The sequence below is a fragment of the Strongylocentrotus purpuratus genome, unplaced genomic scaffold (genome assembly GCF_000002235.5).
Source record: "Strongylocentrotus purpuratus isolate Spur 01 unplaced genomic scaffold, Spur_5.0 spur5_scaffold_12, whole genome shotgun sequence".
NCBI classification, from domain to species: Eukaryota; Metazoa; Echinodermata; class Echinoidea; order Camarodonta; family Strongylocentrotidae; genus Strongylocentrotus; species Strongylocentrotus purpuratus.
In genome coordinates this window covers 24,550,395-24,568,216 of record NW_022145597.1, presented here as the reverse complement: position 1 = coordinate 24,568,216, position 17,822 = coordinate 24,550,395, and the positions used below count along the sequence as shown (strand labels likewise).

Genomic DNA, 17,822 nt, shown 5'->3' with positions numbered 1-17,822 from the left:
ATCGTGGTTATGCGAAGTCATCTATTCAAAGTCATCTATTCAAATTCTCTCTCTCTCTCTCTCTCTCTCTCTCTCTCTCTCTCTTTCTCCCCCCTCCCCCTTCTCTCTCTCTCTCTCTCTCTCTCTCTCTCTCTCTCTCTCTCTCACACACACACACACACACTCCTGACATTTTTTCCTTTTGTCATATAAATACATGTACAAGCAAATATGTAAACCATTTTATATACATAAATTAACAGGATACAAAATGAATGATACCATTAGAGAAATCTGCATGACTGATGATGACTATGTTGAAAAAGAGAATAAAAAAGAATAGATATCGGTTGGAGCAATCATCAAACTATGGCATGCTATCAAACTGCATCTCTCACTTGGGCCTGCTCAAAAATCAAATATATTTTATTTAAAAAAACAATAAAACGAACTTTAACAATGATGGCGCTAGAGCACGAACCATTCGCTCGATCGGGACACTGCCGATACTGGTTATTATGGGAACAAACTTTCGACCAATCAGAGAAGCGTATTTGTTCGACAATCGTAAGTTTAAAGATTTAACACATAGAAGAAACTTATGCAAGGAATGAGGTCACTGCGCCTACCAAAATTAGGGTTAAATATTCAGATAAAACGATATCAACATTCACAAACCCCTTGAGAGGACTTGTAGCATTATAGACAAACTGATTATACAGATGGGTCATATTATAATTCTTGTTCGTTCTACTGTGTTCGATGGTGTGTCAGTCTCCGCGAAAATGATGGACGCGTTCACAGAACATTTGCAGATTGATTATGATGACCATTATTGACAGTTACGATTGCCCGACCTATCGTTGTATCAATCTAAAGCTCCTGATTTATGATATTTCAGTGTCTTTTCTACCATAATATACTAAAACAGTAAGTTGAGATGGTCATACGATGACGGTGATGTTACTTTAGCTTGTTGTAAGAGCTACGGTGTGATGAAAGCCTGAAGCCCGAGAGCGGCGGCATGCTGGCGAGCCTTCAGCCTGAGATCAGCAATACTCGAACTCTTGCTCGAACTGGTCACCGACGCCCCTCGAGCCAGCATCGACCCCATAAGCGTGGCGAGCGGGAAGGCGTAGGGAGGCGGTGGAAAGAACATGAACGGCGGTGCGTGAGCCAGTAAGGATGGCGGCGGGAACGGGGCATGGTGTGCCGCGGTCGCGGGGATGGTCCGGTGGGGCGAGAGGGGAGAGGCGATGGAGGACGGGGAGGAGGCGGAAGGCGCGGAGGGGGATTTGATGTTGAGTTGAAGTTGTTCTTGGACGCGTTCGAACGGCATTCGAAGGGACCCCATGCTAAGATACGGAGCTACCCGACAAGTGTCGACTGATGCGCTGCTACCAACAGGAGTACCTGAAATGATACAATAAATACATAAACTTGTTATTTATTGATATTGATAATTCTGATCAAGAAGAAGAGTAAGTCAGAAGGATGGGAAGGGGTGAAAGGAGGAGGGGCATGGGGAGGTTTTATTAGGAGAGGGGAGGAGGAGGAGGATGAGGAAGAGGATGGAAATGAAGATGATAATAATATAAGGTTGATTGTGATTTTGCTCAGGCTGATGACGATGACATGGTGGTAAATGATGAGGAGGATTGACGAAACAGAGGAGGGGAGAGCTAAGAAGGAGGAGGGAAGGAGGAGGAGGAGGAGGAGGAGGAGGAGGAACCGAGGGCGGATGCAAGTGGTGGTAGTGGGGCGGTGAGGGCGATGATAGAGATGAGGAGGAGGAGGAGGCTGATGATGGGGGTGATTGATGATGATGACGATGGTGATGATATTGACGATGATGACGATGGGGTGATGATGAGATGATAAGGGTAATTATGAGGAGGATGAAGTAGTGGCGGGGCAGCTAGGAGGGTTAGGAAGAGATGAGAAGAAGGAAAGTGGTGAAGATTAGGTGCTGGAATGGAGAAGGAGGAGGGGACGGAGAATGGTAGGGATTTAGCTGTGGATGGTGAGGATGCTGTGCATGGTGACGACGATTATCACCATCATCAAGAGAAGAGGAACAAGAAAAAGATTCTTGATGGATAAAGGGGAAATGAAGAAGATATGCAGAGAAAGAGAAAGTAAAAGAAATCCGAAATAATGAGATTATGATCAAAAGTAGATGCCAGTATGATAAACCGATGCGGGTGGCGACAAAACAAATAGAAATAACCAAAGTGCGATATGTTTTTTGAAAATAGAAATAATCAAAATGAAGATAAGATTATTATCATGATTATGGAAGAGCAGATCTCACAATGGGAAAGATTTTTTTTTTAAATAGTAAAAAACAGTTGACAGTCGATGCGAAAGATTTCACTTAGAAGTTGAAACAAAAACTTTCATATTAAAAATGGTTAAACCTTAAAATGTTGCTTTCTTAAGCCGTTCAGAATGGTTATTACTGAAAAGTGAAAATTGGGCTAATCCACTTACTTAGAATAGCGACTATATGATAATGACCAGACTAGACTAATATGATCAGGAATTCACCTCTCTTTATTCCATTTACCTTTATTCTCTCACCTCTTATCCCATCCCATCTCTCTCTCCCTCTCTCTCTCTCTCTCTTTCTCTCTCTCTCTCTCTCTCTCTCTATCTCTCTCATCCCTCTCTCTCTCTCTCTCTCTCCCTCTCATCCTCCTCCCTCTCCCGTCCTTCTTCCCCTCACCATACCCTTCTAATCCTCTCCCCTTCCTCCTCTTCATATCTGCTCCCCAACTCTTCTTTTATCCATACATATTTCCACAACCATGAAAAACAAACTGAAACAATTTCCAACACAGGCTACGGAAAACGGCCCCAATCTTCTACGCTGCCTCAATCGCGGGGTGTAACATAATTTCGCTCCCTTCATCCCGTCATCCAACTCACTTTAGGGGATGAAAATCGGATTAGCAGAGCCCCTCCCGTGTCGTCCTCATCAGTTGCGTAGCCAGACATTCGCTTCTAGAGGGGCAAAAAATTCGTTCCCCACTCCAGAAAGCAAACTAATTTTGACCCTGGTTTTCGTACAGTTCAGGAGGGGAGGGGGGGGGGGGGGGGTATCGTCCAAAATGTTTTGGTGGGTGAAGAAAAAGCAAGTGTTCTGAAAATGTATTTTTCTACGTATGCAATCGAACACTTTTGACTTTAATATTACTATGGTGACAATATATTTGTTCTTAATTGGAAATCTTTTCGGAGGAGCAAACTGCCCCCTTGCCCTTGTCCCTCCTTCACGTACACTGGTGATCCTCATCACTTAGATGTAATCTAAGGATTTAAGCTTGTCACACACCATCTTATAATCTGAGAATTTCTGCCCCCATTTGCGCGCCGACTGGGTTGGGTAGGTGATAATACGCGTGACTATAATACCCGTCGAGCGCGATGATAACGTATTGCGTACGCCTGAGTTCGTGCGACGTCGTCATCCCTAATGTCTTTGTTTATTGGGCGTGTAAAAAAGACACCAGCAATATGTCATAGCTTCTTGCTTTCTTTGGAGACAGCTCGAGTATGATATCGCGATTGAAGTCAATATTCAAAGAATATTATATGAAAAAGATAAAATGACTGAAGATTGACGATCAGATTCATATACTTGAAAATAAATAATTGTTGCCGCCTAAAGTATTATTTTATACAAGTCGTTGGTCCAAATAATGATAAAATGCCGCCATCAAATCGCACCAAGGATTTTTATGAATGTTCGATTCACATTATTGATAGCTTAAACACTAATCGGTCATTATTTGAGTTACACACTATGAAACCATGCAATAGTTGGCAATTATTGAAAACAAATGTGTCGTGGTACAGTGGATACGCGTCTATGCTGTGGATCACAGGGTTCTCGGTTCGAGTCCCGGCGCGGTAATAATGTCTTTTGGAAAGACATTAATCTACATTTGCAACTCTACACCCAGGTGAAGGTACCCGTAGGAAGAAATTCCTTGCATGCCTTAGCGCTTAATTATATAGCCTTTATCCTATATCTTGAAACATTTGTACATATCTTATTATTGAAATGGTAGCAAATAGTGTGATTAATGCAATTTCATTGTTTTAACAAATGAACAATAAATAGGCAATGTAATGACAAAGAAAATGAAATCGTTCAAAACTTGAGGTTGATAAACATGTTAAAAGACATTAAACAACTCCTGTAACGTTATTTGGCATGTGTGAGCAATATACTGTTACAGCATCAAACTTACATTCTTTTCTCCACCATGACACGTGTTAGAAGTAATTAATGGAAATGCGAAATTGGGAGAAGAGACGCATTAAAGTGACATACATTCGGCAAAAGAGAACAATCTACATGGATTAGTGAATGAGGCGTAGATTCTAGACTATTTAAAAACCATTCAAATCAGAGTTATAGAGCAGCCATTGTGAATAACCACAAGTCTATTCACAAACGAACAATAGCCGTCGGTAAAGAAAATTTTCTCGCTGTTTCATTGAGGAGAAGTGAGAAATGAAACGAAAAGGGGAACGTCTGTGAATAGTGTATACAGAGGAAAAGGTAAGAATTTAGGCACAGACGGGGGACAATAATTGTCACCGAAATATGAGAAGGGGTGCAGTGTAATTCATGTGTAGCAAGCGGTGATTTGAAAAGGGTAGGCACGCGTATGTGTGCCATGTTTTCGGGCGATTTGGGTTGCCCCATCTTGCAAAAACCTCGCGGTGATTATTATAAGCGACGCGCACGTTAGCGTTTATTGAGCCGAACATAATAGGGTTTTTTCAAGAAAAACGAAGGAATTAACCAATGACGGATGTCCCCTCAGGTCAATACTCACTAATTTTCGAACGTTTCTCTTTTATCACATTTTATTCACTTCAAACGACAGTAGTTAGAACGAAATACGTAGCTTAATGATCATCCATTAAAGAGGACATCATCATTTTTCCAAGAGAAACATTTAAGTGAGGGAGACTCCGTGAATTCAGAGGTAAAATTGAAGAAATAGTATATTATAAAGATAATAACATCGTGAAAATAATAGTCATGAAAATAGATAACAATCTATGAGAAAAAGCTGACCTCGATGTTGGGTAGATATCAACGTGATTCTTTAAAGGATTTTGTGAATATAACATCACTGCATACAAATATTTCTACCTTTAACCAAATATTTTTTATGATCGGTTAAAATAAAGCAACCTACAAACCTATTATCCAAAGTAATCTAAACATTATGTCAATAAAGTATTGGCAAAACGAAAGTACACGTATTGCTTCCGTTTCAAACTATAATGTTCGAAACTAAATACGCTCATCGACAAACGGAAAGTTCGATTATTTAACCAAATTTACTATAAAAAAAAATTTTTTAAAAAGGAGGTCGCCTCTTCAGTAAGATTTATAATCATTTACCCCCCCCCCCCCCGATTTCGGAGATTGTTCCTCTGAAGCCATTTGTGTAGAAACCTGTGGGAAATCATGCCATCTGTTATTTGACATGTATATATTTAGGACTTTCGATTGATTCGAACTGATTATCAAATTGCCTTCAAATAACAACCCACGTCACAAAGCTATTTTCGATTACCGATTAAGATGTTTGGGTCCAATATCATTGTCGTCCAAGTGCTATGCTCTTAAAAGTATCGGGAGAAAATGCCGAACATGAATATTAAGAAGTTACGTGTCCGACCAGTTTTTAGCGATTATGTTCAACTTGAGTAATAATTTGCCGGATTCGGAAATTTATTTTGACCACAATGTGGCAAAATATTATCTGTTGTATAGTCTTCTCCTTTAATTGCTATTCACAAAAAACATGGTATTTATTATCACAACTTAAACAAGAATATTTCATAAACAGTATAGTTAATGTTTATTTTGTATATCGCATAATATTTATGGGTATTTCTCTCTTTTCGTGTGGTTAACGCAACATTTTACCACAAGTCAGAGCCGCTACAGAAAAGGGTTATCAATTCTCTTTCCAATTGGAGGTAAATTTTGCCCAGGATCATCATATAGCCGCATCAGAATTAACACTGCTGGCCCTGCAGGTCTTGCAATACCATTACTCCTCACTGTCAGTTATCCATTAAATCACCTGGGTCGAGAGGAACATAATAATGTGCACCTTGTCCGAGGTTGTCAGCACATAGCAACGATCAACTCGGGATCTCTCGGATGAGACCCAAGAGCCGCCACGTTGGCCATGCATGCCGGGGATGCAGAAAGACGTCAACTCATAATAATTTTACACAGAGTAAACTCATGTAGTATGTGTATGTGTTTCTGTTAATGTTTCAGATGCTTTTGTTTTAATTTCTGATTAAAAAAACAAAGAGCACAATCATTAATCTACTCGTTACAAAATGTCTGAAAACTGTATTATTTTCTTCAAGTTAAACTTGAACGTTTCATACAATAACAATAGTAGTGAAAATTGGATCACGTAACAGAAACTAAAAAATCCTGAAGGTTTTTTATCACAATCCCAATCGAGTTTAGCTAGGCCTATCTGCTTAAACTTTAACGTTTCATACAATAATAATAGTAGTGAAAATTGGATCAAGTAACATAAACTAAAAAATCCTGAAGAGTTTTTTTTATCACAATCCCAATCGAGTTTAGCTAGGCATATCTGCTTAAACTTTAACGTTTCATACCATAATAATAGTAGTGAAAATTGGATCAAGTAACATAAACTAAAAAATCCTGAAGAGTTTTTTTTAATCACAATCCCAATCGAGTTTAGCTAGGCCTATCTGCTTAAACCTGAACGTTTCATACAATAACAATAGTAGTGAAAATTGGATCAAGTAACAGAAACTAAAAAATCCTGAAGGTTTTTTTATCACAATCCCAATCGAGTTTAGCTATCTGCTTTAGTTTAACAAGCTCACTTTAGTTACTCCACCTCGGGTTGTATGATTGTCTTTTTTGGAGCACGCGTCACGATACAATGTAATAAGAAGAATTGCGAATAATGAGATTAGGCCGACATCACCCTCATAATAAGAGAGCTGTGATTAATAGAGGAAAGGAAGAAGAAAGAAAAACAAATTAGGAACGATGAGAGAAATAAAGAACAGGAGAGAAACAAGGAGGTGCGTAGAGACAGAGGATGAGAATAACGGTGCCGTAATCTAGTTATCTGTCCACCGGATGACTGCCGGGCCACGTTGCCGGAGCGGCGGGCGAGGAGCGCATCAGCAACCCACCCCCTTTCCCTCGGAGACGGTGCCGTAATTGGATTAGCAGCAAATTTAATGGTGATATAATGGAGGCTTAATTGACACAAAACTCACTTAATCGTCGGGGCAGAGCGCAAATTGATAGAATCAAGGGAGTAAAATAATCCGCACCCGATAAATTGAAACCGTTTTACTTTATTCCTTTCTCTCATTTCCAACATGCGCTCTCTCTCTCTCTCTCTTTCTCCCTCTCTCTCTCTCTTCTCTCTCTCTCTCTCTCTTACTCTCTCTCTCTCTCTTTCTCTCTCTCTTTCTCGCTCTTTCCCTCCTTTTTTTTCTCTCTCTCTCTTTTAATCTTTATCTCTGTGTTTCTACTATCTGCATCGCTCTCCTGTCTTTTATTTATTACGTACACAATCTCGTATATCACTTTGTTTTCTATCTCTCTCTCTCTTCCTCCCAACTCTCTTCTATATCATAACATCCCTGTCTCTCTGTCTTTCTCTGTCTGTCTGTCTCTCTCTCTCTCTCTTAGTCTCCCCATCTCTCCTGTTTCTCCTACTTGTAACAAATCTCGCGCACTGGACCCTCGAAATGAGATTACGACGCACACCTAACGAGATTATGCAATTTGACAAACCAATAAGGCCCCTATTCGGGGACTATTAAGCACAGATTAAAGAGCCCCTTAATAAGATCATCAGCAGAAATACCGTATTGTTTTCCTAGATTGAATTTATCAAGGCCCAATAGCCACCGACCCGCAGGGAGTTTTGGAGCATCGATTTGAAGTGATTTTGTTTAACTGGAATTCGGTGGCACGCGCTCCCCCCCCCCCCATTTCTCACCAAGTATTTCTTGTCGAGATTAATCTTTCTTAAGCGATATACCCCTTTGCCACTTTTTCCCTACTTTTCTAGGACACTTGAATCGCCTAACTTCGCATCACACATTGGGGAAGATTAAATTTGTTTTCAGAAAATCTAATTTGCCGTTGTTGCCTCTTCAAAGTATTGCAGTAAAGAGATTTTCTAGTCGTCTTTTTCACTTTCCTAAAATTTACACTCGAACTTACATTTTTCGGAAAGAATATAAAATAGTAAGTAGAAACATTGTAATTTAAAAGGAAAGAAAAAAAACTCTATTTTCGATGTGTTATACAGTATAGGGAATATTGAAAACAATGTAACACACCTACAAAGAGTATCTTATATAACAGAGTCTGTTTCATGTTACTCAATAGTGTTGTTTTCTATAGTTTAGAAGTCTTCATAGTCACCTTGGTGTTTAGATTGTACTTTCTTTTTTTATTCAAAAACTACAACATCAAATGACACTTGGTTTGATGACGAGAAAAGGGCATAGGTAATTCATTATAATTCTATTTCGGTTATTCATAAAGATAGTATGAAATATTTGAAACCGTTATCTTGAAAATGATGGAACTGATAAACATTTTTTAATTATCACAATTTCAATATTATAAAAGGAGCTTTGACGTAGTTTACAGCCCTTTTCTCTCTTCTCTCTCTTTCTCTTTCTCACTCTCTCTCTCTCTCTCTCCTTCTTTCTTTCTTTCACTCTTTCTCTCTCTCTCTTTCTTTCTCTTTCTTTCTCCTTCTCTCTCTCATTCTCATTTCCATCCCCCTCTCTCTCCCCTTCCCTCGCTTTCATCTACCTTAGATGGTAAAACAGTTTGTTCTTAGAAATAACTAAGTGTTTAGAAACTACTTTGTTTGAGAACGGTATTCATGGATAGGGAATGTGGATGACTGTGTCACTTTTACAAAAATACTCAACCTGGTAAAATGTTCAAACGAGCAACTGCTAGGAATATTTTCTTAATAATTTAAAATATCTTTCCCCTTACCGTTATGGTTTTCTTGCTTCCGACATTTTGCCCGTCGATTCTGGAACCACACCTATGAGAAATAAATGAATGAATAAATAAATATATAACTGAATAGAAAAGTAAATGAATCTTTAAATGAATGAATCAATGAATAAATAAATAAATATATATATATATATACGATACATATTCATCAACTTGCCCATATATATTTAGAACTCACCTAACATCATCAGTTTTAAAAATAAAAATGTCACTGAACAGGATTCGTTATTTCACGTACATATTCACAGGAAGGTGTTTAGCGGGTGTGAGGTGGTTCCCCAAGAAAAAACGCCACGAATAAACATGCATTTATACAATTTGTTGTACCAAATATTTCAAGAATAAAACAGATATACATGATATTTGCCGAATTCGATTATGCTTCTTGCACACGATGCGTCAATTCGCTGACATGAGACAGCGTCATCGAAGGACGCGATTGTGACGCAACCCCAGAGAGCAAAAAGTAATGGAAAAATTAGCAGTGCAAACATTGCATTATAATGTCTGGCGTATGAGGGTTTAATGCATTCACGGTTTTTATTAATGAAGGTCGTGACGCAATCAAAATGACGCAACGTCTTTTCCCTGACGTACAACCGCGTCAGTGGCTTGTACGGATTTTAATACGCCATGTGAGAGTAATATCATTTCATAAATAGTTAATGCAATGTAATTAGTATAAACATATTGCTTTAAATTACTGGCGTATGCACTGATTGCCTCCATAGGCTTGAATGGCGCAGGGAATAACGCAATGGAAATGACGCAACGTTTGCAACAGGCAATATCAGCAAGTCTTATCATTAACTTTGTCATTGACGTACCTGCACTCTTGCCTCTGAGAGGCATAGCTTCCTGCTCAACTCCTCTCTCATGAACGCATCTGGATAATGCGTCTCATCGAATAATTTCTCCAGCTCGCTCAACTGCTCCGCCGTGAAATTCGTCCTGCTCCGTCGCTGCTTCAACTTCCCCGCCGCCGCAGCCGCAGCCGATGACGACGGGTTAACGGTAGACAAAATACCGGAAGCCGACACATCTGCAGACGATGCCATTACATCCGGCGGCGATATCGAATCGCAACGATCGTCAGAGTTGTGTGAGGTTGGAGAATCGCAACCGACGTCACTTCCTGCTCTATCGAGTGGGCTGACGCCGTTGTTGATGTTGATCGTTACGGGAATTGATACATCGTCAAAGTTGGACAAGCATTCAGGCGACCGTCTGGTGACGGAGAGAGGAGTAGGTAGATTCGAAAGTGTTTTGGGGTTGGATCGTGGAAGGTTCGGAGACAGGGTATCGGCGGGAAGTGTGACATCGTTATCTTTGACGAGTACTCTGCCGTCTGCCCGATTGGTGTCTGACGTAACAATAGCTACACTGTCATAACTGTCATTCGGTGAAACGTGGTCTTTAGACATTGTTTCATCATCACCTGTACAAATTAAAACGATAGAATAATGATAGTTATTATAAGAGTTACCCTCATAATGCGCTTTCATCTGAGGGTTGTTCAAGGTACATACTGAGAGATGATACCATGATCTACATAAATTTGCCCTAAGGCGCCGAGAGCGTGAAATGATTAACTTCCTACGCCTAGTTACTAGACCTGGATGGAGAGTGGCAAAATGTCAATATCTTGCCAAAGAAAAATAGTGGCGCAGTTGGGATTTGAACCGTGGACCCTGTTGTGTCCCAGAGTACAGTGACATATCCACTAGACCATGACAGCTCACAGTAGTTACTGATCCAGGTTTGTTACAGCTGCTGACGGGGGGGGGGGTGAGCGTGGAGAGGGCACTAAGCACTAAGCGATCAAAGAAAGTCGAAGGAAGAAAGGTAGAGATATTCTGGTCGCCTCTTATCTATCTCAAAGAATCTACCAGAATTGACACAAAAACGGGTTATATAGGGGAGAGATCAGAATTGCAATCGTAGTAACGTTCGAACGCGATTGGTTTTTAACTTTGTAGAAAATTAGAATTATAGTAATAATTTTCAATTGTAATAAATGAAACTTATCTAGCTGGGTTTCTTTGTTTTTTTAAAACTTTGTAGAAAATAAGAATGAAAGTAATTATATTCAACTGTAATAATTAAAACCAATCAAGCTGGGTTTATATGGAAAAAGAAAGGATATCAAAATAATATTAAAATAGTTTTCAAAAGAAAAAAATGGGGCATTTTCGAATTCAGCTTTTTCATGGCAGATTAATAGTTAAATGTACAAGCCAGCAGATTATTCAACAATAACAATACATCCCATTGCCACATTGACTATCGAACATACGTTTTTCTCCTAAAGCATGCAAACATAAATACCCCCCCCCCCCCCCTAAGTTTAAAACTCTTACATTTCATTAAAAACACAAATTAATGCGCGCAGAAACTCAGGAATAATGATACCCTTACTCAGGGTAGTAGTCCCACCCTTGTCAGCTACATTATTATACGCAAAGTATCCAGAAAATGCATGCGCCTTCACAATCATAATTAGAAAAAAATGTCTATTCCTAATGTTTCTTTTTACCCTTACTATAATCTGGGTACACAGGCATAATAGCGATGTCTGTGAGAAGACAAGTAAAATTTGAAACATGACCCAAACAAAAGCTGAAAATCAAAACCATTGCTCATGATTTTGTTTAATATATCATTTCCATTTGTATGCTTGTAAATAAGCAACCAGGGGACCGACGGCTTTGAGTTAGTAATGAGGATTAACGCCTTACCATTTAATGACTGATTGATATAGATCAACACCAAAGCAGATTATAAAAGCAATCGTGATAAAGAAAACGTCCAGTGGTTGGGGTGATAATAACAAGTAAATTAGGCTTCTGCCAACCGATTACATAGATTACACTCCGTTTACCAATTAAAAATGGTTTTATAACCGCATTTAGTCTTTGAACCGTTATTTCTAAAAGTTACTTTTAAAAACATTTTGCATGTAATAAAATGAGAGTATATAGATACAGGCTACTTTTATGTTTGTGATTTAAAAGATTGCTAAATTAAAATTATTAGCCTCGTTATTGTTTTCAAGATTTTTCTTAATTTTTCGGTATTCTTTAGTTCCTTCCCTTTTTAATTGGGCGTGTCTTCGGGGTAAAAAACAAAATACAATGCAGAAAGATCTATGCAACGATATCATCAGATTTTGTACCTAAAATAAAAAGGAAAGTACTAATTTATTTGTTAAATTATTACTTTGATTTATTTGTGTTATTATAAAGATATGCTTTAGATCGTTTTTATTGTAATATAATGTGTACGGTGTGTAAAAGAAGTAAATTGTTAAATGAATGTCACTTCATAATGAAGAGCGAGTGCGACAAGGCTCTGGTATCCGGCCCATGCAAAAGGTCAAATATTTTACAGGAACGTCACTCTACATTGCATAATAACGATGAAAAAAGGAACATAGGCCTATGTAAATGATAAAGTATTTTACTGAAGCTTTTACTTGAGTTGTGCGATTGTTTGAATAAAAAAGAACCGTGTACAAAATTTGGGACTTCAATTTATCATTACTTTTAGGGGGAGTGGGGATATTGACAGAATCGAGCAAAGGAAAACACGTTATTTTAATGATAGAAAAAGCCAATAAACGTGTATTATTCCCATAGAAATTGTATTTATTATTTTGTAATTTATTTTGTAATTTATTTTGTAATTTGTCATTTATATTAAAATTTAGACATTATATTCTATCACTGGAAGGAAATACATGGACAATACGAATACGATGAAACGACATTGATTTTTTTTGGTGTAGTTGTTGTTGTGACTGATGTTGTTGATATAATGTATTCGCAATTGGAGATAAAAGCGTCGATTTAAAAAAAAAAACATGTTGTACAACCACTTCCTTTCAAAAGCGCAAATCTCTACATGGCCTTCCAAAAGAAATGTTTCCACACCCAGTCATTTTTAAACCTTGATAGCAAATTGAAACATAGAATTGATAAAAAGTTGAAAATAAAATATACATGATTGCAACGAATGTTGACAAACAAATCTACTATTGATATTAACCCTGAGACTTTTTCATTTTTATATCGTAATGTTTCTCATGTAGGCAGACTATTTCTTTACTATTTACTGATAATTGTGTTCACTGCATTCAGTACCTTTAAACAACTCAATTGTTAAGAACGATTCAAATTATTGATTGAGTTAAAAAGTATCATTCCGGGATAAATGCAAAAAACACAAAGGTACGGAGGAAAGAAGTGAGGGAGGGGAGGGGAGGGGGTAAAGTTTCAGACGCAAATCCTTCCAATGTGTTATGACAACATGACAGAAGATTGAATTATTCAAAAACAATTATCACGAGTCAAAACAACAAAAACACCAACAATAATAACAACTACAACAACACACACCCCAAAATGTAAAATTTCGATATGATTATATCTCTTTTAGTACAACACGTTCTTATCGAACGGACCCGATCCAGAATACAACAAAAGATTATCTAGTTTTATCACGCTTTCAATGTTTACTACTTAATTTGAAATCTTTCCTTTTGTCGATCATTTTAAATTGGATTTTATTCTCGATTCAACTTGAATTCCAGCTTGAAAATGTAAAAGCTACGTAAGCCATTTTTCTGGGCTTACTATTAGTTAATACCAGTTAAAGACAAAACAACTAAAATGAAATAATCTAAGAATAAATTGCAGAAAGAAGGAATAAAAGTCATGATCTTATTACCATTTTCGTCTGTCTTTGGTCTCTTGGGATGTTTTTCTTCGAGAGTGCAGTCAACATGTCTTTTTCGGACGGTCAGCGGAACTGGCTTGAGTCCCTGATGGGCTAGCGTCGCGTCACTTCCCCGTAGCACTGCCGTATCACTCAAAGCAACTCCCTGTCGTGGCGAACACAGTTTCGGTGGACTTCCCAGCGACTGGCCAAACCCTGTCAGCCCGCGGCTTCGGGGGAGAAAAGATGCCAGCGTCGTGGACGGTGACATACCGCTGCTCGTGGTCGCATGTCGACCCTTGCGCTGCGTCGGACATGGGCCCGAGGTCGAGGCGAGCGTGCCTGATGTGTTGCCGATGAGACTCAACCACGCGCTGCACTTCTGGATGCTAGCAAGGGGTCTTCCTCGAACAGTGGATGAAGCGGTGGACGACGACGGTGATGACTTAGGGGCGAATTTCGCGTCATGTCCTTCGAAAGATTTGTCGACAAACGCTTGTAATCCCTCCATGCTAATGTCAAACTCCCGAGTCTAAATGGAATTGAGTTTCCGTATATTTCACAAAATATGGCTGATTTTTTTTTCTGCAGATAAACCGCCTTAATGAAACGAGAGTCTAAATTTGTTTTTAAGTTTTGATATTACAGATAAAAAAGACCAAAACTATTTCAACAACCAGAACGTTTATCGAAATAAACTCAAGCATGCAACTGAGCTTGAACAAAACGATCCAATTTTCTTTCGTCTTTTGCTATCATACATAATCGTAAGCCTTCACAAATTCTGATGCATAACAAAATATGTAGAACAATAAGTCAACATCTACCGGAGAAGAAAGAGACGCCAGAAAAGAGGCACCTTTATCGGTACGAGTTGTGAAGCTGAGATGAAAATGACTCGTTTTTCCGTGTCGCAGTGCTCTTAAATGTTTGCGACCCGGCCTGTAATTACTTGAATAAATGGAATTTGCGCGGTCATTAGCGCATGATCCAAACCAAATCAAATTATCACCGTCTTCATCTTGCAAAACGTATCAGATTTTGACCTTTGTGCCTTATCAAGGTATACACAGCGCAGGGAGAAACTGTCTGGGACAGAGTCGGGGAGAGAGCATGACAGAGAAGAAGAGAGGAGAGGAGAAAGTGTGAGAGAGAGAGAGAGAGAGAGAGAGAGTGAGAAGGAGGGGGGGGGGTGCAAGAAAAAAGGGTGAACGAGTAACAGACAGTGTACGATAAGCTGGCTAAGCAAATTATCGCCATTAAACGGCGAGATTGTGCTGTTTTATAGAGCAGCGGAAATAAAATCATCGAAATGTCTTAATTTCAGGATGAAAAAACAAAACCGCAATGTCGGTTGTTCAAATTTGTCGGTGATTTTTCCGTCCGTGTCCCGCAAGGATTAGCGAGTCGTTTAAATGGCAATTGAAAGGCATTATATGGGATGTAATGGGTGCGCATTACAAGGCAATCCCCAAAGCTGTTATGGCAAAATGCAATGATTCAATCAATTAAAGACTGTTTAAAGTTTAAATGACGCACTTGGTTGATCGGGTTCGCGACAGCCAATCATGGCTGCAGGATGGGGAGCAGAAAGAGAAAGAGAGAAAAGAAGAAAAAGAGAGGGAGAGGGAAAAAACACTCCTTTATCCTTATATATATATATAGATATATATATTTATGCATATTATATACACATATATACATATATATATATATATAGAGAGAGAGAGAGAGAGAGAGAGAGAGAGAGAGAGAAATATGTACATACTCATTTGAATGTAAAACAGGTGTGATTATAATGGACAAAGAAAGTGTGAAAATTAAAATAAGGATGTTACTCTGTCTTTAAAGATTATAACGAATGATTGAAATACAATTTGTATTGCTAGAAGAAAAACCTTTAAAAACGCAGAAGGGGTAATAAAAGTGTAAATTTTAACAATTCCATTTTCATAAGATAGGGAAGAAAAGAAATATAAATGTAATGACACAAACACACGCACACACTCACACACACTCACACACACCCACATCGTGCTAAAACTTTGGGATAAATGCACCCCAAGAAATCAAATAAGACAATAGCTAAATGTGATAAAATTAGATATAGAGGGGAAGAAACAGAAGGAGAGGATGAGAGAGAAGAAGGAAAGAGAGAGAGAGAGAGAGAAAGAGAGTCCGGGATAAAGCGATCAATCCACTTAAACCAACAACGAATTTAAGAGCGATTGAAGGGAGCCCCCTAGGGACAGGATCGCGTATCACTTTTCGCGCGTCATATTTGCTTTTTATTGTGCTCGCTTGAAGCTAGCGGCGTGGCGAAATTTGGTTAAAGCGGCCGAGTTGCCGTGTGATTGAGTTTTAATGTGCTTTCTCAAAAGCTTGGGATAAATTGATTCCTGCAAATTCAATTACGAGATAGGCCAGCGGTGATGTCCCTTCTTCAATCGTTTATAGGGTTATGAGACTGCTAAGGAAGTGATTTCTCTCTCTCTCTCTCCCTCTCACTCTTACTCTCTCTCTCTCTCTCTCTCTCTCATTCTCAGCCATTCGTTTGAGTTCTTTTCGCTCTTTCCACTTTTCTACTCACTTACGATTCCATCATGGGTGCAGTGTCTTACAATCGGTGACTATTGGTGTCATATTTTCCTCCCAAGATTGGCCGCCATCAAATTAATCAAACATCGACAGGCAGCTAGGGGATATACGACTAACAACTACAAAATAAAAACGAAAGCTGCTGTAATATCTGTGTATACGTGTAGGAAGGGGGAGAGGGAGGGGGGGGGGGGGGGGGGGGGTCTCCAATAAATTACCAACTTTATCGTTATCACGATGAAATTAATAACCATAGTTACAATGATGGAAAGTAATAACAGCACGAAATAATGACAGTAAGAACAATAATGACAGTAATGATAATAATAGTTATAAGTTATCATTAATAAAAAAAAATATAACAAAACAAACATACAAATAATATCAATGATAACAACAACAACATTATTGAAATAATAGCAACATATTTTTATCACGATGAAATTAATAATCATAGTTACAATGATGGAAAGTAATACCAGCACGAAATAATGACAGTAAAACCAGTAAAGACAGTAATGGTAATAATAGTTATAACTTATTATTAATAATCAAAATTAAAAAAACACAACAACAACAACATTAATACGATAATAACAAAAAGCAAAGAGATGTCGAGGAAGTGGGGATCTGCGGTGCGTGTACTTAGTACATATGACATGTCATTTGGGAGTAACATCATCACGCATCAAGATTTTTTGGGATATTAGCGGAGGTTGCATTGTATACAAAATATATGTATTCTGTTATTTTCCATGAATGATGGTAATAACTAAGTTCAGTATGTGATTGTTATTATTATTTAATAAAATTAGTGATTTCATTTCATTATTTTCCTTCTTTGCTCACTGTTTTGTGAATAATTTATTTGTGTTATGAAAACGAAATGAAGATTTGTATTTGTATGGAAATATTAACATTGATTTTGTGTATGTAATGATTTATTTTGAATGAAATCTCGTTTGTACGAAATATGGAAGTGAAAAATGTTCTACATGGATGGAATGGGTGGGGATGGGGCATACACGCCGTTTTTATCTTACATCAATGAGGGATTTTTGTACAAAAAAGTATAGCCCTATGATGCAGTGAAGGGATGCACTCGTTCACCCCTCCCCCCTCCCCCCCCCCCCCCCCCCCCGCGAAGGTTCGTTATTCCGAATAGTCATGATTTCGAAACCTTTCCCATATAAGGGGTTTATAATTCCGAAAATAATACGGGAGTTCCGAACCTTGGGAATCACATTTCATTTTCAAAGTATTCCTTTTTCATTTCCAGTTTATTAACCCTACTTCATTTCCGAAATTAAGAATCCTATTTCATTTGAGGATTTACGATCTTTCGAAATAATTTAATCTTTTGGATTAATCGAGCTTCGGAATAATGAACTCCCTATCCACATCTTAAATACCCTTGTCG

At 38.4% G+C, this 17,822-nt stretch overlaps 1 protein-coding gene across 1 annotated transcript; it reads right to left on the bottom strand.

The window, feature by feature from the left end:
- Nucleotides 1-778: 778 nt before the first annotated feature.
- LOC115922877 lies at nucleotides 779-14,583 on the bottom strand. Its single transcript, XM_030982626.1, has 4 exons — nucleotides 13,817-14,583; nucleotides 9,916-10,526; nucleotides 9,062-9,113; nucleotides 779-1,392 (listed from the first exon to the last, which is right to left on the bottom strand). The coding sequence occupies exons 1-4, from the start codon at nucleotides 14,313-14,315 to the stop codon at nucleotides 965-967; spliced, it is 1,590 nt and encodes a 529-aa protein (XP_030838486.1). The 5' UTR covers nucleotides 14,316-14,583; the 3' UTR covers nucleotides 779-964.
- Nucleotides 14,584-17,822: the final 3,239 nt, after the last annotated feature.